This window comes from Argentina silus, assembly GCF_951799395.1.
Source record: "Argentina silus genome assembly, chromosome: 1".
NCBI classification, from domain to species: Eukaryota; Metazoa; Chordata; class Actinopteri; order Argentiniformes; family Argentinidae; genus Argentina; species Argentina silus.
The window spans coordinates 3,121,987-3,145,084 of record NC_139655.1 but is presented as its reverse complement, the minus strand read 5'-3'; the positions used below and the strand labels follow the sequence as shown (position 1 = coordinate 3,145,084).

General features: G+C 47.0%; 1 protein-coding gene across 1 annotated transcript in view; it reads left to right on the top strand.

The window, feature by feature from the left end:
* The window catches only part of fars2 (phenylalanyl-tRNA synthetase 2, mitochondrial), a 76,398-nt gene extending 53,993 nt beyond the window's left edge, over positions 1-22,405 (top strand). The window contains exon 7 of the mRNA XM_083681755.1: positions 21,126-22,405. Coding sequence (XP_083537881.1) covers positions 21,126-21,264 — 139 coding nt within the window. The 3' untranslated portion in view covers positions 21,265-22,405. The remainder of the gene's footprint in view (positions 1-21,125) is intronic.
* Positions 22,406-23,098: the final 693 nt, after the last annotated feature.

Genomic DNA, 23,098 nt, shown 5'->3' with positions numbered 1-23,098 from the left:
GAGAGGGAGAGAACAAATGCGAGCAATCTGCAGCCACTCTCTCCCACACTAAAGACATTTAGACAACCATTAGCCGAGCCTTTTAGCTCTCCTCCTCGCTGTCCCAGTGAAATAAAGACAGAAGGAACCACGTACACGGTTTCACAACATCGCCATTGAATCAGTTGAATCAAGCAGGAAACGGTTTGAATGTTGTGCTTTTTTTTTTCTTCCCCGTTCAACCCGTTATTTTTTTTTTCCTAAACCGGGATACGGTGTTCAGCTCGGAGGGCAGAGTAAAACGACAGAGGGCCTCGTGTCTCCGTGGCATGAGATGAACTTCGATCAGGGCGGACCAAAGTGGGTCCTCACTGTGGAGTGTGGAGGATGAGGAGGAGAGAGAGAGAGGGAGAGAGAGAGAGAGAGAGAGAGAGAGAGAGAGAAAGAAAGAGAGAGAAAGATGGTGTGAGTGAGTTAGGGCTTAGGGCTGTCTACTGATTGGATCAATGCAGTAATTAGAGAAGAGGCAAGGTAAGCAGGGGAGTACCCCCCCCAACCCCCTCTCCCTCTGAACTTGAAAGGACAATTTGGAGGGACTTGTCATTGTGTGGCTGTACATGTTTGTGTGTTGCTGTGTTTGGTTTATTAGCTAGCCTTGTGCCTGTGGCAGCCCAGCTAGGGCTGGTGCCGGGGGAGAAGGTCAAGTTGAATGTCAGTCTTTACTACGGCTCTTCTGAGCAGAGGGCCGTTGGGGAGCAGGCTGCGACTCTCTCTCTCTCTCTCTCTCTCTCTCTCTCTCCGAGTCTGTCAGCACATTTCTACAGCCGCCTCGCCTTCCGCTAGGCAAACAAAACCGCAGCCGTGTGAGGTTCAGCAATCATCATTTACAAACAACCACTCCCTGTGCACTCTCTCACACACGCGGACGTGTTGTATACATACAAACACACACACACACACACACACACACACACACACACACACACAGACACACACACACACAGACATGCATGCTCAAACACACACACACACACACACACACAAACATGCATGCTCAAACACACACACACACACACACACACACACACACACACACACACACAGTCCCACCCCTGTCACCCTTGACCTTCCAGCCTTTGAAACCAAGCTGAACAAACCCATCACTGTCGACCAACATGTAGAGCAATCTAGGGGTTGAAAGTCAATGTCTGACTGACAGGCCTGTGAGAAAACAAGGAGGAGGAGGAGAGGAGGGAGAGAAGAGGAGGAGGGAGAGGAGAGAAGGGAGAGAAGAGGAGGAGGAGGGAGAGGAGAGGTGGAGGGAGAGGAGAGGAGGAGGGAGAGAAGAGGAGGAGGAGGAGGGAGAGGTGGAGAGGTGGAGGGAGAGATGGAGGGAGAGGAGAGGAGAGGTGGAGGGAGAGGAGAGGAGAGGAGAGGAGGAGGGAGAGGAGAGGAGGGGGCAGACGTTACACCAAGCCTAGTCAGAGAAACCGAGGGAGATCTGGTCCTCTCTGCTACCCCTTGGCAGATCACAAGATAATTACTGGATTACATGAGAGAGACCTATGTCTATGCCAGCTCAGTGACAGAGGCATGGATAGAGACAGAGAGAGAGATTGTTCTAAAAGGAGAGAGAGGAAGAAAGAGAGATTGTTCTAAAAGGAGAGAGAGACAGAGAGAGAGACTGTTCTAAAAGGAGAGAGAGACAGAGAGAGAGACTGTTCTAAAAGGTCCTAAGCTCTCTCCTTTTAGAACAGTCTCTCTCTCTGTCTCTCTCTCCTTTTAGAACTGTCTCTATCCATGCCTCTGTCACTGAGCTGGCATAGACATAGGTCTCTCTCATGTAATCCAGTAATTATCTTGTGACAGAGAGAGAGACTGTTCTAAAAGGAGAGAGAGACAGAGAGAGAGACTGTTCTAAAAGGAGAGAGAGACAGAGAGAGAGACAGAGAGAGAGACAGAGAGAGACTGTTCTAAAAGGAGAGAGAGACAGAGAGAGAGACAGAGAGAGAGACTGTTCTAAAAGGAGAGAGAGACAGAGAGAGAGACAGAGAGAGAGACTGTTCTAAAAGGAGAGAGAGACAGAGAGAGAGACAGAGAGAGAGACAGAGAGAGACTGTTCTAAAAGGAGAGAGAGACAGAGAGAGAGACAGAGAGAGAGACAGAGAGAGACTGTTCTAAAAGGAGAGAGAGACAGAGAGAGAGGTTATTAGTGAGACATAGATGGTTCGCTAACCAGAGATAGAGAAGCAGAGATAGAGAGGAGGAGAGAGAGAGATTCATATAGACCTTCTCTCAGCCAATTGGGGATTACAGTGCAGAGACAGCCTTGGATCAGAGGGGTATACTCTCTGGCTTGGATCAGAAGGGTATACACCCTGGCCTAGATCAGAAGGGTATACACCCTGGCCTAGATCAGAGGGGTATACACTCTGGATTGGATCAGAGGGATATACACTCTGGATTGGATCAAAGGGGTATACATGTACACTCTGGATTAGATCAAAGGGGTATACATGTACACTCTGGATTGGATCAAAGGGGTATACATGTACACTCTGGATTGGATGAGTTCATCTCATAATGAAGGTGTGTGGGGATGCTGCATTGACTTGCGGCTCTCGAGGGAAAGGTTGGGGGGGGGGGGGGGGGGTGCAGATTGATTGCACAGTGATTTGGGCTCTTCTCTCACTCAATCACCCAGTGACAGTGCTGCATTGTCTGGTCCCTGTATCATCCAGCCGTCTCTCCCTCTCATTAAACAGGATTTGGCTTCATTACTGAGAATTGTGTAAACTAAATATGGACGCAGAAAGCAATTTGCAGGCCCAAACACAATGGGAGGCCCAGGGAGAGAGAAAGGCAAAACACCTGATTGTCCTCTCAGACCCAAACAACACAAACCAGTTATTCAGGCAGGGAATGTAAATTCCCCTGTATAGGATGGTCTGTTGCCGCACACCCTATGAGAAAACTTGCTGGTAATTGGAATTTAAAAAAAAAAAGAAAAATCCTATTCAAATGTATATTATTTGCTGTGCCAGATACTTTCTATTCCCAGATGAGAGGGACACAAAAAGCCTCCGTCATTCAACGCAAGACTGTGTTCACATGAACACAAGAGGGAAAGGTCACTTAGTACCCTTGTAGACCCTTCACTGGTGGACGCCATGTTAGCCGAGTTGGTAACATTGAAGACACATTTTAGTGGCGGCTCTTATTTGTCCATAGACTCACCCCAGTGGACGAGCCACTGAATTTCGTAACGTAAAGAGCCAAATCACAGCTTGGGGAAGCAGTTGCTAGCTTTAAAACAAGAGTCAGGGAGACCACACGACCACACCAATTAAGGAGGTTTTGTGTTCTGCAGTCTAGGGAGAGGCTTGCGAGGAAATCAACCGCTGTTTCCAACAGAAGAGTACATACAGTAATGGATTTATGTGGAGGCTCAAGTGCAGGCTGCAGACCTGCAGCAACAAGGGGAAAAACCTCGAACTTTCCAATCCACACTTTAGGTCCTGTTTTGTTCCCTCCCTCCGAGGCCAGTTGCTCTCCGGTTCCAGTACTCCTGTCCTTTTAGCAGATCTATTTCTGAATAGACGGTTGCTGTAATGCACCAGGTGGATTAACTTAACCCAGCATTAACACTATTGATTACTCTCCTTCGGAGTCCGGAGCAGTCATCTGAACACATAAGCATGCTCAAATTACCCCGGGAGCTCCTGGATGGAATGAAGTGTTTTGAATGAATCTCGTATGAGAGAGGAAGGAGTAGCCTGGACGTGAGCCTTGTGCAGCCATGGAAAAACAATACCCCTCCATTTTACAGTAACGAGTGGGCCTTACTGACTGTTGGCCATTTTGCCTAATTAGGATGGTTGAGGGTGACGGTAAAGAGTGGGCCATGCCTACTTAAGCCTCCCTAAGCTCCCCCACCCCTCTCTGTAAACCATATCGACTGCCCCCATCCCTGCCTGCTGATTTCTCCTAATGACTGAGAGTCTTCACTCCAATGACCGGGGAGGAGAAAGAGAGAGCTTGTTTATTTCTTGCTAATTGTATTTGGTCAGGGGGTTTTGTCAGAGTTCAGTGATTAGAAAAGCCTGCATCTTTCATTTGATTGGAAATTGCCGGACTTAGCTTAGCACCACAGCCTCTAGTGCACTGTGATCTGCTCTGCTCTGCTTTGCTCTGCTCTGCTTTGCTTTGCTTTGCTCTGCTCTGCTCTGCTCTGCTTTGCTCTGCTCTGCTCTGCTCTGCTTTGCTCTGCTCTGCTCTGCCCTGCTCTGCTCTGCCCTGCCCTGCCCTGCCCTGCTCTGCTCTGCTCTGCTCTGCCCTGCCCTGCTCTGCTCTGCTCTGCTCTGCTCTGCCCTGCTCTGCTCTGCTTTGCTCTGCTCTGCTTTGCTCTGCTCTGTTCTACTCTGCTTTGCTCTGCTCTGCTCTGCTTTGCTCTGCTGTACCCTACCTCACTTTGAGCCAATCAGGCTGCATCACCATGATGGTTGTAGAATGTCAGAGATGCGTCACTTTGCCATGTTGATGAGACAAGCAAAGCCATAATGTCCAGATTACTGACACACCATCTTCTCATTGTTCCTCTCCTGGAGAACAGAGACAGAGAGAGAGAGAGACCGAGAGAGACCGAGACCGAGAGAGAGACCAAGAGAAGAAGAGAGACTGAGAGAAAGAAAGAGAGAGAGAGAGAGAGAGAGAGATAGAGGGAGAGACAGAGACCAGGAGAGCGCTTCAACAGAGTGATGGAAAGCCAGCCTGACTTTAAGCAGAGTAACTTGTCACCAACCAGCACGGCAGTATCAGGCTGAAGCTCAATGTGAGGCCCGGCACACTAGGCAGGAGGGCTCGGAGAGACCTGGGTGGAGTTGGGGCTCTGCTGTTTCAATTTGAATAATGTGATTGATGGTTAGGTTCTCAGTAATGGCATGCATTGTAAGAGAGGGAGAGCTGCCTGGTCTATCCATGTCCTAGTGTGTCACTAGATGTTACACTGGGTTCTGCACTGTCGCAATTGTAATGCTCTAATTACGCTGGTAGAAATTGTTGCATTGGTATGTCATTACTGGACGTGACAATGTAGTCATTAATATTTATTGTTCAGCCAATTTGTTGTTGCATTAATTCTGGACAGCTGGTTTAGGTTATGGAGGAGCCTGCCAGTAATGTCTCCCCTATAGCACAGTCTCCCTCCCTCCCTCCCTCTCTCTCTCTCTCTCTCTCTCCGTGTCTCTCTCTCTCTCTCTCTCTCTCTCTTTCTCTCTCTCTCTCCGTGTCTCTGTCTCTCTCTCTCTCTCTCTCCGTGTCTCTGTCTCTCTTTCTCTCTCTCTCCGTGTCTCTGTCTCTCTCTCTCTCTCCGTGTCTCTGTCTCTCTCTCTATCCCTGTCTCTCTCTCTCTCTCTCTCCCTGTCTCTCTCTCTCCTGGAAGGGTAGTAGGCTGGAGTGTGGTGGGGGGTGGTTTCAGGATGCGGAGAGGATACCCCCCCCCCCTCACCTGCTCTGGCTGTGGCAGCCAGCACAGTGGTTTATCGAAGGTCTGAGAGATGTTTAAATGTTTCAGACAGTGGAAATCTGCCACCCCTCACCCCATTCCCTCAGGACCCTGCTGGGGTGAGTCAATCAATTTCCAATTCTCAGCATCAATTTCCTGCTCTGGCTTGCTAATTAGTAGGAGCTAGGGTTTCTGGGTAGCGGCGTTGGGGAGAGATGGAAAGAGGCAGGAGAGCTACAATACCCTGGTCCGCTAGGCACCTCAGTGTCAACCGGTGGACATGCAGTAGGCCTGGTGAGGTTCATGGTTGACCAAAACATTGCATGTTTAGTCTCTGGAGAGTGTGCCTCAATTTGTTTTAGGCAGCTCCTCCACTCCAGTTGTTTGAGCATGAGTTCTGAAGGGATTTGTCATCAGCCAGGATGAGCTACAGCTGCCATCAGCAGTCCAGGGCCGATAGTTATCAAGCATCCCAGAGTAGGAAACAGCACACGTGTGTGTGCAGCACACGTGTCGGGACGAAAATTCAGAGAGTGATGTACATTTGGTCCTACTCTTACGCGCATACCAATAGAAGCAAGTTATCAAGATTCTTTAGAATTTATGGGAGAAACGAAAGGAACAAATCATCAGAACAGGAACAAAATCAAGAAGAAATTCATTCAGAAGAGTTGACCGCTGCTCATCACTTGTTGTTCACAACAAATGTTCACACAGAAGGTTGCCACGGCACTCCCACCCTGCCTACTCTGAGCTACGAGGTTTTCTTGTCATAACTGCGCTTTTACCGCGATTACTATGAGTAATACTGTGAGGCTTGATAACCACTGGCCCTGTGCAACAACAACAACAACAACAAAAAACATATCTCAACATAACAGATCCAATGCTGTCGGTCTGAGTTTGCCATCGCGGCAGTATTTCAGCACAAACAAATTGTTTAAGGAGGGAGAGAATCATGGGTTTACTGAAGCCGTTCCCACCCTGGTCAGCTTGTTTGTGAGCTGCGCGTCCGTCTAGCAGTTTTATCACCTGTATACTTATGGCCCTGGATATAACAAGTGAATCATACCAGCACCACCGGCGCCTCGTCAGGACACAAGCGAAATGATTGACCCATCGGGTAATTGAGAAACACAAATGACGGGCGGGATTGGGAGGCTGTGTTTGATTGCTCCGTCTCTCATCCGTCTATGCAAATACACAGCAGATATCATCAGGTTTACAAGCCCGAAAAGCAATCAGGGTTTCCTCCGGCATCCGGACTGTGAAAAACCTGACCCCAATAACAGCACGGCGGGTGCTCCCATGTCTCTCGGCAAGTGCCACATAAATCTATGTTCAAGTCTCTGGCGGTTATTGATCTGCCGGAATGCCACAGCGACCATATGAAACATTTATGCTGGTGTGACTACTGATGGTGCTGTGTCTTGCTGCTGCCCCTGGCCGACTGGACTTGGGGAGTTATACACTTACTGAGGGTCTTTGAAAGGAGTCTGTGTCATAGGGTAGGGTTCCACGCGGAACCGCTTTCATCCGAAGGAAACCCTTTTTTTGGTGCAGGTTAACACTTTTCTTCATTAGGGTTTAGCTTCAGGATGGCTCTCAGTGTGGGTCTAGGGACTAGGAATCTATAAAGGAGTCTTATAGTCCTCATTTAGTCGACCCCACTGGGGAGAGAGGCAGTGGGTAGATAGTTAGCCTGTGCATTGCCATGTTGATGAGCATTGACTATATGGAAAGTGGTTTCTGAAACATTGAAAACGGTTCTGGGAAGGAAAAACGTGAGGTGGAATCCTGAAAATTCTATCTCCCCGGATAGGCCAAGTGGAACATTTAACAAGCAATTAACAAGAGGAAATGCCATTCTGAAATGGACAGCTATAAAATAAATAGGCATAAATAATTCAATGAAATAACGGGAAGGAGAGGGCTCTAGTCTCTGGGTGAATCGCCTGGCTAATGTCAAGTGCTGCTACTCACCCATTCCATGTACGCCTCGTTTGGGATGCCATTATTGGGATGGTCAAAAACATCCCATCCAGCCTGTCAGGGGCCTCTCCATATCTACACGAATCCGTAGAGAGTAGGGGCTATAGGGGTTGTTTCTGGACAGGGCTGTTAAGTGATGAGGTCACCCATATTGATGAGGGATATTCAATATTCAGTCACTCAGCTCATTAGGCAGTACGTACAGTAGTCAGGGGGACCTCTGTGTGTCATGGAAGCAGCAGAGTGATTTCCATCAGCTATACATAGAGCGACAGCCGTCATCGTGCAAAATACTCCACTACACCCCCCCTCCCCTCCACTCCCCTCCCCTTGGAATATTTCACCAACTTCCAGTGGCTCCCCTCCCAAGCCCCGGGAAGAAATAAATTAAAGCTGTCACCGTCATTCCGATGCACCTTGCATCAACAATTAATTATTGAGCGAGGGAACGGCAGTGACTCCCCTCCTCCTTCCTCACCCCCATCTCCCCCCATGTGACTCCCCCCCCCCTCCTCCTCCTCCTCCCTCCCTCCCCTGTGTCCACCCTATCTTCCTGCAATAACCGCCAGGCACCCGCATGGGCACATACTCTTGAGCACTGGTGAAATGTCGACTCAGATTTCAGGGAAACGCCTAGAGCCTCTTGCCTTTATGATTTGTTTGTTTTCTTCCCAGGTCTTAATATCTTCGAAAGACAAACATGTTTTTATTCATGTGTCTCCGACATTAGCATAAACATTGCTCTATTTTGGTATGAGCATAATAAGGACGAGTCTATTTTTGGTCATTTGTCATTAAGCCTGCACTCGTCTGTATGCGCGGGTGTGTGTCTGTGTGCGTATGCGTGTGCTTGTGTGTGTGTGTGTGTGTGTGTGTGTGTGTGTCTGTGTGCGTATGCGTGTGCTTGTGTGTGTGTGTGTGTGTGTGTGTGTGTGTGTGTGTGTGTGCGTATGCGTGTGTGCGTGTGTGTGTCTGTGTGTGTGTGTCTGTGTGCGCGCGCGTGCACGTGTGTTTTTCGTTAATAGCCTGCGTACAGCAGCACATGCATTGCCTGTTTTTATGTTTTATGTCACACATTCATCTTAAATAGAGAAATAATAGTATTTCAAACAACTTCAAACTAGCTGACATCAATACAGTTCTACAGCAAAATTAAACAAACATTTAAAATCCATGGAAATTCAGAACTCATTCATTTGATATTGACTGAATTGATCCCACTGGTTAGGTGTTTCGTTACCAACGAGGGAGTGATGAATGTTATGACATTTTCATTAAGAGAACCTTTGTTGATGTCTGAAATGTCACCGTTTCTTAATCTCGAGATGGATACCGTATTGCTAAATTATTTCTGTTAAGCAATAGCCTCATGCATCTTATCAGTCCCACTGTAACAGGCATTTTGCAGATGGTTTGATTAAACGTTCTCAGTAGTGAGCAGGGAGTGAATGCAGAGAGCAGCAGAAGGCCTTGTGGACGACATGTGGCTGGTTGTGTGTGACCCTCCCTCATCCCCCCTCCCACCGTAATGTGGCTGACTCTCCCTGGCAGGCACAATTCAATCATATGGAGAAAGAGGCGTAATGTCTTATAACCCCTCACTGACCCACACACACTGACAGACACACAATTCCACACACACACACACACACACACACAATCAGCACACACACACACACACACACACACACACACACACAATCAGCACACACATGGTAGGGAGGGTGGAGGTGAGGGAAGTAGAGAGAGATTGAAAGAGCGATGCAGGGAGGTTTTATTACTCATATGTTCTGAGCCGGGGTCTCCAGGCCCCTCCGGAGGTTCGGGTCGTAAAGGTAAATCCGGGAAAATCCCCTCCGTGCACAGTCCAACCGCAGCAGGCTTCTCGGCCCTGAGATATTTACAGTGGCAGAGCAACCCCAGGGCATTGTGGGAGGCAGAGAGCTGGTGAACGTGTTAACCTCAGAGCCCTCGACAAACAGCCTTCATCCACAGCACAACGTTGTGCTGTGGTTATAATCTAAACGACGGATCAACCTGAGCCAACGAGGCTCCCTTTTACCACACCGCTGTTACTGACGGACAGCTGTACAACACGGGGTTATGGGTTGAGGCATCCTTGAGGCAGGGTTCAGTCGGGACATTTACGCTATCGTTCATGTAAATGTTTTTGGTTTCATGAATGTACGATTTGATTTGGCGTGATGGATGGTTCCGCTCTGATATGGCTCCCCGCTGAATGAAACAACATTGTAATACAATATAATATATATAGCAGGGAGCCCATAAACTTCTATCCCACCACTTAATTAAACAATATTGAAATACGAATAAAATACAAAAGCGGGGAGAAGCATGAATTCAAACCCCCCTTAGGTGGGTAGCAACAGCTAACCTGCAGGTGGGAGCTGGGGTGGTGGTGGGAAACTTTTTTTTACATTTTCTTTTACATTTATGGCATTTAGCAGACGCCTTTATCCAAAGCGACTTACAACAAATACATTTGTTTAAGTAGGTGAATCATGTCTATCCATCAGTCATCATAAGATAAAGTAATCAATGCTCAGACCAGGGGCCATAGGCAGTCACAATACCAGGGGCCATAGGCAGTCACAATGCTAGAAGAAGGATTTTTTTCTTTTTTTTAACTCAAACAACGGGCAGCGTGAACGACTGCTCAAACCATAGTGGAACTAACGTGACCTGACTCTTATAGCCTGTCCCATGAACATGTGACATGATCAGCAAAAGTGAGAAAAGTGTGTATGTGTGTGTGCATGTGCGTGTGCGTGCGCGTGTGTGTCCGTGTCTGTGTCCGTGTCCGTCCCTGATGGCCAGCTGTGTCCTTGCCGTGTATCACCTGCGTGATACTTCAGTTCGTCCTCACACAACGTTGTGCTGTGGTTAGAATCTAAACGACGGATCAACCAGCCAACGTCAATCAGCATATCTCTGGTGATGTTTTTCTTAACGCCAGCAGGTGTTTTGTGACCACTGATCCCTGCTGATTGGAGAGTGTCGTTCCTTGGTGTGTCTCTCTCTCTCTCTCTCTCTCTCTCTCTCCCCCCCTCTCTCTCCCCCTCTCTCTCTCTCTCTCTCTCTCTCTCTCTCTCTCTCCCTCTCCGTCTCTCTCCCTCTCTCTCTCTCTCTCTCTCTCTCTCCCTCTCCGTCTCTCTCCCTCTCTCTCTCTCTCTCCCTCTCCCTCTCCATCTCTCTCCCTCTCTCTCTCTCCCTCTCCCTCTCTCTCTCTCTCTCCCTCTCCGTCTCTCTCCCTCTCTCTCTCTCTCTCTCTCTCTCCCTCTCCCTCTCCATCTCTCTCCCTCTCTCTCTCTCTCTCTCTCTCTCTGTGTGTCCGTTTGTACCAGCTTCACCAGACCTTTGCCCAGATCTTTATCCACAAACAAGGTGTGTTCATGTGGAAGGAGAGACCACCGTTCCCTGGACTTGGACCAATGCAAATGGCCCACCGGGTGTGTCTGATTCACCGCAGAGACTCATCGATGGCGGGCGTTGGCTGGTGGTCTGAACAGATGGGCAGTGGGCGACGGTGTGAGCGGGCGATGGCTTCATATTGGCTTCATATTGACAGAGTACTGAAAGACAGACAGACACAACACACACACACACACACGCACACACACACAAACTGGCCATGGCTGAGGGTCCCCCCCCCCCACGTGGTGCTGGGAGCGTGCTCAGTGTGATGCCGGCTGGGTGGCTCCCAGTGGTAGGATTGCAGGTAGATTTTTGCATGATAAATAGTCACTCTCTCCCTTTCCTGTGTGCGTGTGCGTGTGCGTGTGCGTGTGTACTCTCCACAGGTTCTTCACAGCCTTTGATCATGGAAGCTATGACATAAGACTGTCTAATTAACTTGAATTAGTGCCTGGCGGTTTGCGTTTTAGGGACCTAGATATGTCATGATCTAGGCCTGCTTAATAATTGATCAGGAGATGGTATTCACTGGATTAAAAATTAACATGGATCATTGTGATCAAAACATGTCTGCCCCAGCAGACATCCTGGACCTCAGAGAGGGTCACCTCCTCACCTTTCTGTCATAGCACTTCAGTTTACATTATTTCCTCTCTGACAGCGGTTTGATCTGAACTGGTAAGATCAGTCTTTTTTTATCTCGTCGTCCCAAATGACTTCAAACTTAGTGAGACAAAGTGAATGTGATTAAGACAAGAAAGAAAAAGAAGCACAGTGCTTGTAGGGCTCCAAAGTGCGTTCTATAATCAATACAACGTATTGATTGGCATTATGAGGTCCTTCCTCTGATTATCTCAGTGTTATCTCTCTTGTTTGATCAACATCAACATTTTCAGTGGTGTAGTTCATAGAAGTTGAGGTTACAGATGACTCTTGTCACACACATTCACACCAAACACACACACACACGCGCGCACACGCACACACACACTCGCTCTCTCACTGTATAAATCAGATTTGTAGTCTTAACACTTTTCGAAAAGTAACAACTGTAATTGTATCTCCCTTGACTGAAACAATAAAAAACGCTTTGTCAGTGGTTTTATAGCTTTGAGATTGTAACACCTCTCCGCTCCCATCAGCAGTGCATATACTGTACCATAATCATAATGATGCGGTCCTTATTGTGCCTCCAATACACCACTTTGCGACATTTGTCGATGTAATAAGCACTATACAAATAAACCTGATTGATTGATTGATTGATTGACCATCCCCAATGGTTGATTTAGCCCCAGCCCTTGGTACATGGCAGAGCGCGTATTATTGTTTGGGCTTTGAAGGGTCTCAGCAACGAAGCTGCTCGGTAATGAAAGTGAAAGTGACGCTGGCTGGGAAGGCAGTAGTAGGAAGGCTGGCATGGCTTTATTACATCATAGACTAAACACGTTTCAACGCAGGATTTATTGGAAAACCATATAAAAATATCGATCTTTTGAATACCCACTCCACGCTCCGGTCAAATTACCTGTCTGCTCCGCTCCACTGACATGCCCTGAGTTCAAATAACACCTAGAGAACGGCTGTGTTTGACCACAGGGTGGCGCTAATCCGTGTTTTTGGCTTGTAGCGGCCATGTTGTTTTAGCTAATGTAATGAAACCATTTATATGGAAAGACCTTTGCCCATATATCATGTAAATCAAATTTCATGCAGATCCGCAAAGCGGCTTTGGAGGAGAAGACGTTTAAAGTCGAACATAACCTTGTCCCCAGGCTATTGGCACAGAACACATAAGCCTGGAATAACAACACCTCAAACCTGGCCTTAGTGGGAGTGGCTCCGAATCAGAAATGTGTGGTGTGCAAGCAGTGGGAGATGTGGGGAAGTGATGATTGATGCACTGTCCATTTTCTACAGTCTTTCTGTTGGCTTAATGAAGGCCAAGTTGGACGTGTTGGTCGATCAGACCTTTCGCGCATTTGGGAACGAGACTAGCTACGTTAAAAACACAGAATACGGGGCGCTCAGTGGCGTAGCACACTAAGGCGCAAACCATATCATCGCAAGGTCCCTGGTTCGATTCCGGCCATTGACATTTCGTGCATGTCATCCCTCTTCTCTCACCCATCCTTCCTGTCAATCTCTACTATCTCGATCCCAATAAAGCAGAAATGCCCGAAAAATATATTAAAAAAAAAAGAAAAAAAAGAATACATCATGAGCGTTTTAAAAATGACAGGAAACGCTTCCAGAACTCTACTACGGTCACTCAAAACACATTGTGGTATTTTTTTCCAAGTATTCTGTTTGTGCCCTGTGAAATATGCAGTGCGATATTCTGTCATAGCTTATGGCACAATATCGCATGGCTGCATGGCAATATGGCAATATCTCATGGCAACATGGCTGCTTGCAGCTATATTTATTATTATTATTATTATTATTGTTATTATCTCTCTTTTTCTCTCTCTCTCTCTCTCTCTTGCTCTCTCTCTCTCGCTCCCCATATCTCTATTGATAGAAGAGCTTCCCCTCATCTGTGACAGAGGTCTTAATAATTCAGTTTGGAGCTCTACAGGGAGACTTCTCCCTCTCCTCGGAGTTGGAATTTGTAATTTTGGGGAGAAATTTCTCTCTCGCTCTCTCTCTCTCTTTCTCAGCGGTGTCTTTCTCACTCGTTGTTTCAGTGATCTGGGGCCTCAGAGCAGAGAGCGAAGATACTGTCAAATTTAACAAAGAGAAAGTAGTGAGACAGTGTTGCTAGGCACCAGGTTGAACTGCCACTTTCGTGCAAATGAGATTCAGTATCTTAACTTTTCACAAGATTAGTTGTAGTTGTAGTGTTGAAAATCAACCCTTGATCAATGAGAACACACGGTAAGTAAATGTAGCAGAAAGCAGAAAGTCAAGAGAGGCAGGTTTCATATAAGAATGATAGTTATTCCAAAAATAAACGTTGATTATCGGTGACATACAAACTGGCTTCAGAAGCACTCAAAACTGAAAAGGCCAGTCCAAGTCATGACCTGTTATATATATGCCATTTAGCTGACGCTTTTATCCAAAGCGACTTACATTGCAGTGAGTGCATACTTTTTTCAGTATATATGGTCCCAGCGGGAATCAAACCCCCAACCTAAGCGATGTTAGCGCCACGCTCTACCAACTGAGCCACAGAGGACCGTTCTCTGTTGTGTAGGCCCGTTCCTCAGGTGAAGAGGCCTTTCTTTAGAGGACTTCTCCACGGGCATCTCCAGCCAGTGTTGTCTCGTAACCTGCCTTGTCTGTAAGGTCTAATTACAAAATAAATGAGTTGTCGGATTAAAAAGGAAGAAGGGTGTCCACAGTCAGTCCAGAAGTCGAATCAGGAACATTTAATGGCATGCAAATTGATTTTTGCTCCTGCTCTCTTCCGAGCCGGTGAAGAAGAGAGGGGAGGGCTGACATCTCTTTGATGAAGAGACAGATCTCTTCTTTCTTCCGCTGTCTTCCTTTCATCAGGGCTAGCCAGCGCAGGCGGGTGTCGTAGTGAACGACCACCACAGAGTGAGAGAGAAGGGAGAGAGAGATAAAGAGAGAGAGAGAGAGAGAAAGAGAGAGAGAAAGAGAGAGAGAGAGAGAAAGACACAGAGAGTTGATTAGTACGGTTTGTTAGTGGAGGAGGTATGTGTTCTATAGCTAATAACATTTGTGTTAACACTAACATTCTTCCATTGAGAGAGGTAGGTAGATGTCTTGAAAGAGACAGACTTTTTTCCAGTTTGTACAGCGTATGAGACCTTTCACTCTGATGTCGCCACGAAAATGTATTAGCCCACTGAGCTAAAGCCTGTGCATTCGTTCGGGGATTCAATCAGGTCTAACAGGTCTTCTCAGCCATTGCTGGGTACTGTCAGACCGTCTGATTTCCTACTGGACAGACCCTGTGGTTATAAAGGTGAATCATTCGATCCTCCCTCAGAACACTACATGTCACAACATGCAGTCGGTGCAAAGAAGACAAGCAACATCCTCCAGAGTCCTCTAAAATGGCAAACAATGTTGGATTTCAAATGTCCAGTCTACGAATGACAGCAGTATTGCATGATAACAGAACAGAAACCCATAGCTGGGATGTTGTCATCTGTGAGAGGAAAGCAGAGACTGTTCCTTCTTTGAATGGGCAATATAGTTATTTTCTATTCTATGCCATCTCACTGCTGTCATCATTGGGACAACATTGCACTACGTTGCCCTAGAATGTTCAAAAAAATACATATCATAAAAAAAGATAACCTAGCCTAGCTAGCTGACGTGGTATCACATTAATGTAGCATAACATGGTTTCATCACCACATTGCCTGGTGTGTTAGTAGCAGCACTATGTGAAATCATTAGCAGACCATGGAGTGAATACCCCCTCTTCCCCTCCCTCCTCTCTGTCTTCCCTCTCTTCTCTTCCCTCTCTTCTCTGTGTGCCACCCATGGGGGAGAGGGGGTGTCACGTTTCACCAGCATTTCTCTCTCAGAAAATCAAGGGCGTTGGCAAAGAGCAACTCCCCCCCCCCCTCTCCCTCTCTCTCTCTCTCTCTCTCTCTCTCTGTGAATGAAACCCTACACTCCTATCTCAGCTACCCATCCCTCCATTTCACCCCTGAAGTACAATGTTTGAATCAATGCATTTCCTGCAGACCTCAAAACCACTTGGCCTGGATCTGTAATTGACCTAGGATAACCCTTCATCTGGCGGTACATGTCATTGATACCGTGTGTCGGTCGAGGAAATGTATTGTATGAGTGCCTCAGATATACAGCACATGCGTAATGCGTGACCCACGCTCCCCCAGTAAATTAGCTGCCTGCGTGTAGATGTGGCCCTGATGCATGTTTGTGATGTGTGGAGTTGAAAGTGTCCATTTTATCATGCTTAGACTCGGAGAGGGGATGAAGGAGGTCTTAGATGTGGCTTAGTTCTCCTTTGAGTGGTTTCTGAGAATAATGTAAATTGGGATGCAGAGAGTCCCAATTCTCAGCTCAATGTTACATAAGCTTGGAAATAACAGAGAGAAGACAAGAGAGGGGAGAATGCAAAAGAGAAAAAGAGAAATAAATGAATGGAAATGTATGCAAATGTACAGTAGATGATGTTCAGATCTGCATATTACAGTTGCTGAGATACTCTCTCAATTACATTGGTAGGTACAGTATAAAATAACACGTGCCCGTATATGTGACAGCCACGCTACTGATAGAAGAATCATTTCAGACAGTACTGCATATGTAATGTTTAACATGGCATGATGACTTACACTTATATAGAGGCTGTAGCGAGGTGTGTTTGTGTGTGTGTGTGTGTGTGTGTGTGTGTGTGTGTGTGTGTGTGTGTGTGTGTGTGTGTGTGTGTGTGTGTGTGTGTGTGTGTGTGTGTGTGTGTGTGTGTGTGTGTGTGTGTGCGTGCGTGTGTGTGCGTGCGTGCATGTGTGTGAGAGAGGCATGCAGAAATGGAGAGACAGAGAGAGGTACAGTATATAGAGACAGAGAAAGAGAAAGAGTCGCGTTGGATAAAGGCGTCTGCTAAATGCCGTAAATGTAAATGTAAATGTAGGGGGTTAGTCTTCTCGCTGACCGGTACCAATTAGCGAGAGCGTCCTGTGTGTTTGTCTCTGGCCTCTCCTCCCCTCTGCTCTCCCTCTTCCCAGCCCTCTGTCCACTCCGTCCGTTCATCCCCTGAATTGAAAAGGAACTGACCCGAGGCCCGCCCCGCAAGTGACCCCCCCCATGGCTGTAGAGTCTCATACACTCCTGCCATTTAGCCTTTCACCCTCCGCACTCCATGAAAACACCGGTTTTACCAGCTCAGTCTCCAACAAGAGCCGTAGAGCCCTGGACGGGCAGGATGACGTCTGAGTGTGACACAGCAGTCCAATCCGTATACATGAGAGATCTTGCCTTGCATCTCTGTTCGGTTCGTCCTTCGTGACAGTCAGGGTTAGGATGCGCATGGTGCCGGCCAACCAGCTAGTTAGCATGGTTTGTTGTTTTAGAATGGCAGTGTCTGTTAGTTGTTAGTATGTAATGGTATGAATAACTTACTGGTTAGAATGGTTATGTATGTGTCAGTTTGGCTAATCTACTGGTTGGTATGCAGGGAGGGGGAAAAAAGCCACTTAGTGAGTAACAGGGCAAAGGGGCTGCGCACATCCCTGGTCTCATCTCACTTAAGCTCCATTGGAGCGTTCCCCTCTTCCCTCTGCCCTGGGAGACCCCCGTACCTCTGGAAAGGCCTTGCTATCTAACTCTCTATTCTGCTCTCTGGGAAACAGCCAGTGTGAATCACACTAGCCCTCTGCTGACTGTAAACGTCATTCTGCAGGACAATAAAATGGAGCCTGCTACGATAAAAAAACAATTGTTGTGTGTGTTTGGATCACTGTTCTCCTCCTGCGCACGCTGAATTATTGAACACCTGTGCGTTCTGTGGAAATGTCAGATGCTGCTTTTTCTGAGACAGACGGGAGAGGGAAAGAGAGAGAGATAGAGAGAGAGAGAGAGAGAGATAGAAGGTGAGAGAGATGGGGAAGCTTAGTATGCAGGGGGGGGGGAAAGGCACTTAGTGAGTGGCATGAATAGCATCAATAAAGACAATAAATGTCAAAACTAAATAGAAATAAATTTGTAATTGGGTTTTGATGACCTTCATCGATTTGGAATAATTAATTTTTTCATGATTATTAACTCAAAATCACTTAATGGAGTGTACCCTGCTTTACGGTTTCAATATGTTTTGGTTGCCTCAAAATCTTGTGATGGAGAGACAACAAAAGGGGAAGAAGTGACAAGGAGTGAAAAGAAAGAAAAGGGATGAGTGAAGGACCTCTCCATTATTGTTTTTCTCCCCCCCTCTCTATTTCACCCCTCTTCTTCTCCATCACTTTTTCTCTCCCTTACACCTCAAAGTGAGCAGTCTCAGTGCTGGAGCTGAATCACTGCTTTCCCATTAGCTGCTTTTGGCTGTGTGACCAGTGCGAAGCGAAGCCGAGCATACGTGTTCCCAGTGGCAATCAGTGGTGGTCTAAAATTGTCAGGCCTGGAATGTGTGAAGCTCACAGATATCTGGCTGAGAGACTACAGGCCTGCGCCAGCCACTACACCAGCTAGCCCTGCTGGCTAACGACACCAGCTAGCCCTGCTGGCTAACGACACCAGCAAGCCCTGCTGGCTAACGACACCAGCTAGCCCTGCTGGCTAACGACACCAGCTAGCCCTGCTGACTAACGACACCAGCAAGCCCTGCTGGCTAACGACACCAGCTAGCTGTGCTGGCTAATGACACCAGCTAGCCCTGCTGACTAACGACACCAGCTAGCCCTGCTGACTAACGACACCAGCTAGCCCTGCTGGCTAATGACACCAGCTAGCTGTGCTGGTTACCACGTTTGCTGATGGGAAACTGCTTCATAATTGGTACTTTGGGAAACCACGTTCAGTGCATGCTCATTAATAAACCAACTCAGCTTGTTATATTTGGCATTTTCCCTCTCTCACTATCTCTCTCTCTCTCTCTCTCTCTCTGCATTAATTGATTCTCCTCTCCTTGTGTTTTCCTTTTCCAACGAGGATGTCGGTCGGATAGACCAATTATCTCCTTCCGCACCGCCTGTGCTCTAAATTATCTTTTCTCATCTGTCAGTCACCTGCAGATGAGACTCCCTGCAGATCGCGCACACACACACACACACACACACACACACACACACACATGCGCGGTACGTCGGGGCTACTCTTAGTGTCAACTCGTGGAGAGGGGTATTCTGGGAAACAAGGTTGCCCTTTTATAACGGGGAGTTGAAGTAAGACCCCATCACACACACCCAACCCCCCCCCCCCCATCACACACTGTAAAGCCTGTGAAAGATGGGTAAAATGTAATCTATTCTCCTGTCTGGGGGCGACACAGAGAGATGAAAGGTGGAAATGGAGAGTGGGTCTCGTTTACGGCCCTGTTCTGCTACTGATTAAATGTAAAGCCCAGCTCCATTTGGCCGGGCGGGCGGGCGGTAGGCTGTGCTGCTGCGTAATCGTGGCATATCATTCTGGGCTATATCCGTGGTGTCAGGGAGAAGATTTGGCCTCTGTTGTCTCAGTAATGAGCTGCAGTCTGCTCTGTTTTAGCCAACTTGCCCCCACGGTGTTATGATAAGTGGCAATGTGGAAGTTCTCTACTCTACTCTGTGGAACTTCACAGGCATCTGAGTCTCAGTCTGATCAGTCGACTCGCCAAAAGGAAGAGTTTATTGTGTGGTGTAGGTCTGGCTGAGCGACCGGGAGTCTGGTATCAACTCGTAATGCCTGGAGAGGGGAGACGGATGTGCCAGAAAGTGGGGACTTTTAGGACTGGAAGATCAGAACCTTCTCGAGGTGGATGCCTCTGGTTGTCAAGTGCTGTGGCTTCTCCTTTCCTTCATATATACAGTATGTCTGATGAGAAAGAACTGGATAGATGACAGTCGATTTTTACCGGAGGCGTCAACCATATTGCAGGCTTTCACCTACCCTGTGTTTTCAGACGGAGAGGAGACAAGGGGGTGGGATGGGGAGGGGAGCTTAGCAGAAGACACGTTTTTGTAACAGATGTAAAGTACTTCTCTTAACGCCCCGTTCTGTTGAGTGGGATGGCACTGTGTAGTCTTTTCACATCACTCTCAGGGAGTGTGTCATATCACTCCCAGGGAGTGTGCTGTGTTAGGGCAGGAATCCCCAAAACTGTCTCTCAAGTCCTCTGTCAGCTATTTTGTTTTACCGTATGGCTCTCTTTTTTTAATATATATATTTTAGGGCTTTTCTGCTTTATTGGGATAGAGACAGTAGAGATTGACAGGAAGGATGGGTGAGAGAGAGGAGGGATGACATGCAGGATATGTCGATGGCCGGAATCGAACCAGGGACCTTGCGATGATATGGTATGCGCCTTAGTGTGCTACGCCACTGAGCGCCCCTACTATATGGTTCTCTGAGGTTTTTTTCAACGCTCAGCTGTTGGTTTCAATGAGTTCCTGTATATATTCCACGGATTCTGAAAATCTTTTAAAATCAGGAATCGTGGGGGTGCTCAGTGGCGTAGCACACTAAGGCGCACACCATATCATCTCAAGGTCCCTGGTTCGATTCTGGCCATCGACCTATCTTGCATGTCATCCCTCCTCTCTCTCTCTCACCCATCCTTCCTGTCAATCTCTACTGTCTCTGTCTGTGTTCTGAAGATCCTCTCTCTTGTCCCCTAGAAAGGAAGTGAAAGAGAGGTGTGTGTGTGTGTGTGTGTGTGTGTGTGTGTGTGTGTGTGTGTGTGTGTGTGTCTTCATAATCCATAATCCAGAAGCTTTAGTATTATATGCTTCTATATCTGACCTTCCGATGTCCTTGTTTGCCCCCCACGATTGGGGACATGTGACGTGTCTGTATGTGTTTCTGTACGTTGTGCAGGAGCATGAATATGGAGATGAGATGCAGATCTCAGTGGTGAGGTCAACCATACTCCCTTAACTGTAGAGGGATATAATTTCATCAATGTCCCAGTGGTCAATGCAAGTTTGTCAAGCTAAAACCTGCAAGTCCTCGCTTTAGATTGAAGACCCATCTCTTCAGGCTACATCTTTACTGTCCCTCCTAAAGACCTCTTCATCCCCACTACCCTGTACAAGTTTCTCTCCTGTAATTTAAAAAAAATAAAATAATAATAATCATTAAAAAAAAGTAATTCTTCCTTCTTCTAGCATTGTGACTGCCAATATCCCCTGGTTCTACCACAGATTATTTTCTTATGATGACCGATGGATAGATGATTCACTTACTTAAACAAATGTATTTGTTGTAAGTCGCTTTGGATAAGGGCGTCTGCTAAATGCCATAAATGTAAATGTACAATGTAAATGTTGTATTTCACTTATAAAGCTTGACTCTTCTTTGGTAGCACTAAATTGTTTTTTAAAGTAAAGCCACTCGGGGCGCTTAGTGGCGTAGCACACACTAATGCGCCTACCACGTAATCGCAAGCTTCCTGGTTCGATTCCGACCCTCGACCTATCTTGCATGTCATCCCTCCTCTCTCTCCCATCCTTCCTGTCAATCTCTACTGTCTCTATCCCAATAAAAAAGCAGAAATGCCCCTAAAAACATATAAAAAAAAAAAAAAGTAAAGCCACTCTAACCTCTCTCTCCCCCCCCCCCCCCCCTCCAGGACTCAGAAGCAGAGCCATTGTTACCGTATCGTCTACCGTCACATGGAGAGGACTCTGTCCCAGGAGGAGGTGGGTGTTATCCACCAGGCCATCGAACAGGCTGCTGAGCAGGAGCTGGGGGTGCAGGGGAGGTACTGACCCCCCCACCTCTTATCCCTGGGGGTGCAGGGGAGGTACTGAGGCTCCAGCTCACCCACCTGACACCCCCCACAACCACTGGACAGCCTCCAGATCACCACAATAACCAAACAATGGACCTGGCCATAGATTTATTCTCTTAACTAATACACCACTGAAACGATGGACAAGGTTAGCCGTTTTAAGAGTCGCATTAAGAGTTGTCGATGACACGTTGTACGTTCAACTACACATACTTTACCATCTCTATCATTATGAACCCCATAGTCTGCTACACAGGATATCCCCATCTCTATAATTATGCCCTAGTGGTAACCCTCCACCTGAATGGCTGGGTGACGGCTTTCCTTAAATAATTCAACCACAGTTCTCACACACACACACACACACACACACACACACACACACACACACACAGCGTTTTGCCAGAGGGGGAATGTGTTAGATGTAATGCAGACGTCACCCAAGCCTTTTATGCTGCTGGCGTCTTGCCAGACAGAGTCTGATGAGCTAACACAATACAGTCATCTGCTCTGTTCTGTTTGCTTTTCATTTCCACAATTGTTTTGTCCTAACGGAGGTGTGTTGGGACTGAACTGTAGCCCATGGACATGGTACCTGAACGGAATAATAATGTTGTCTTAGCTCTTGGCTCCCAAATACAGATACTTGATGAAATGTGTGTGTGTGTGTGTGTGTGTGTCCTTTTGGTTGAGTCGTCGTTGTGTTTCATCTGAGCTAAGGCTTGCATCCTGTATTAGATCAGCTCAAGTCGTGATTGTGTCGAGCAGCGATGTTTAAGAACAACCTGTGCCTCCGTCAGATAATCATCTCATTTTACCTAAACTGATTATGCATTCTCTGGACCCCATGTCTCTCTGCTTTCCTATTTATGGCAATAGGAATGCGTATGAATACAAGATTAGGCTATTTGTGTTTCCTCATTTGTTTTATACGCTGGAAGCCTCTTCATTAAAAAGTCATTAGGAACATTAACAGATCTTCATACTCTGCACCCAAGGACTGTCTGTAGCATCTCTATGACTCTCCTGTTGTCTCGGAGCTCAGAACAGTTTGTGTACAAGCTCCCCAAACAGAGAGGGACAGTGTTTTATGCCCATGTTTGTGTTTGTCTGTGACATTTTCCTCTCTCTCTCTCTCGTGTGAATGGGATTGAGTGGAATAGAGTGCCTCCCTTTGAAGTATGAATTAAATTGGGATTTGATGAATGCGATTTTATTAAATCATACTGTAGGGTAGCTCACGCAGTCACGTGTGACACTTTTCAGTCAGCTGTTGTATTTAGCAGGTGTTTACTAAGTATTACATTACATATTCCCTCCTAAAGACCTCTTCACCCCCACTACCCCCCTGTACAAGTTTCTCTCCTGTTAATAAAAAAAAGAAGTTCCAATACACGACTTATGATAAAGAAAAGGAAGAAAAAGTCATTCCTTCCTTCTTCTAGCACTGTGACTGCCTATGGCCCCTGGTCCTGCCACAGATTACTTTACCTGATGATGACTGATGGATAGACGATCCACTTACTGAAACAAACGTATTTGTTGTACGTCGCTTTGGATAAAGGCGTCTGCTGAATGTCGTAAATGTAAATGTAAAATATGACTGTAAAGCCAATAGGCGATGATTGGCCGGGTCCCAGGTCTGTATGTGCTCTAGACAACAAACAACATGTATGTGGCGTAGCACACTAATGCGCATGCCACGTAACCGCAAGGTTCCTGCTTCGTTTCCGACCCTTGACACGTCTTGCACGTCATCCCTCCTCTCTCTCTCACCCATCCTTCCTGTCAATCTCTACTGTCTCTATCCC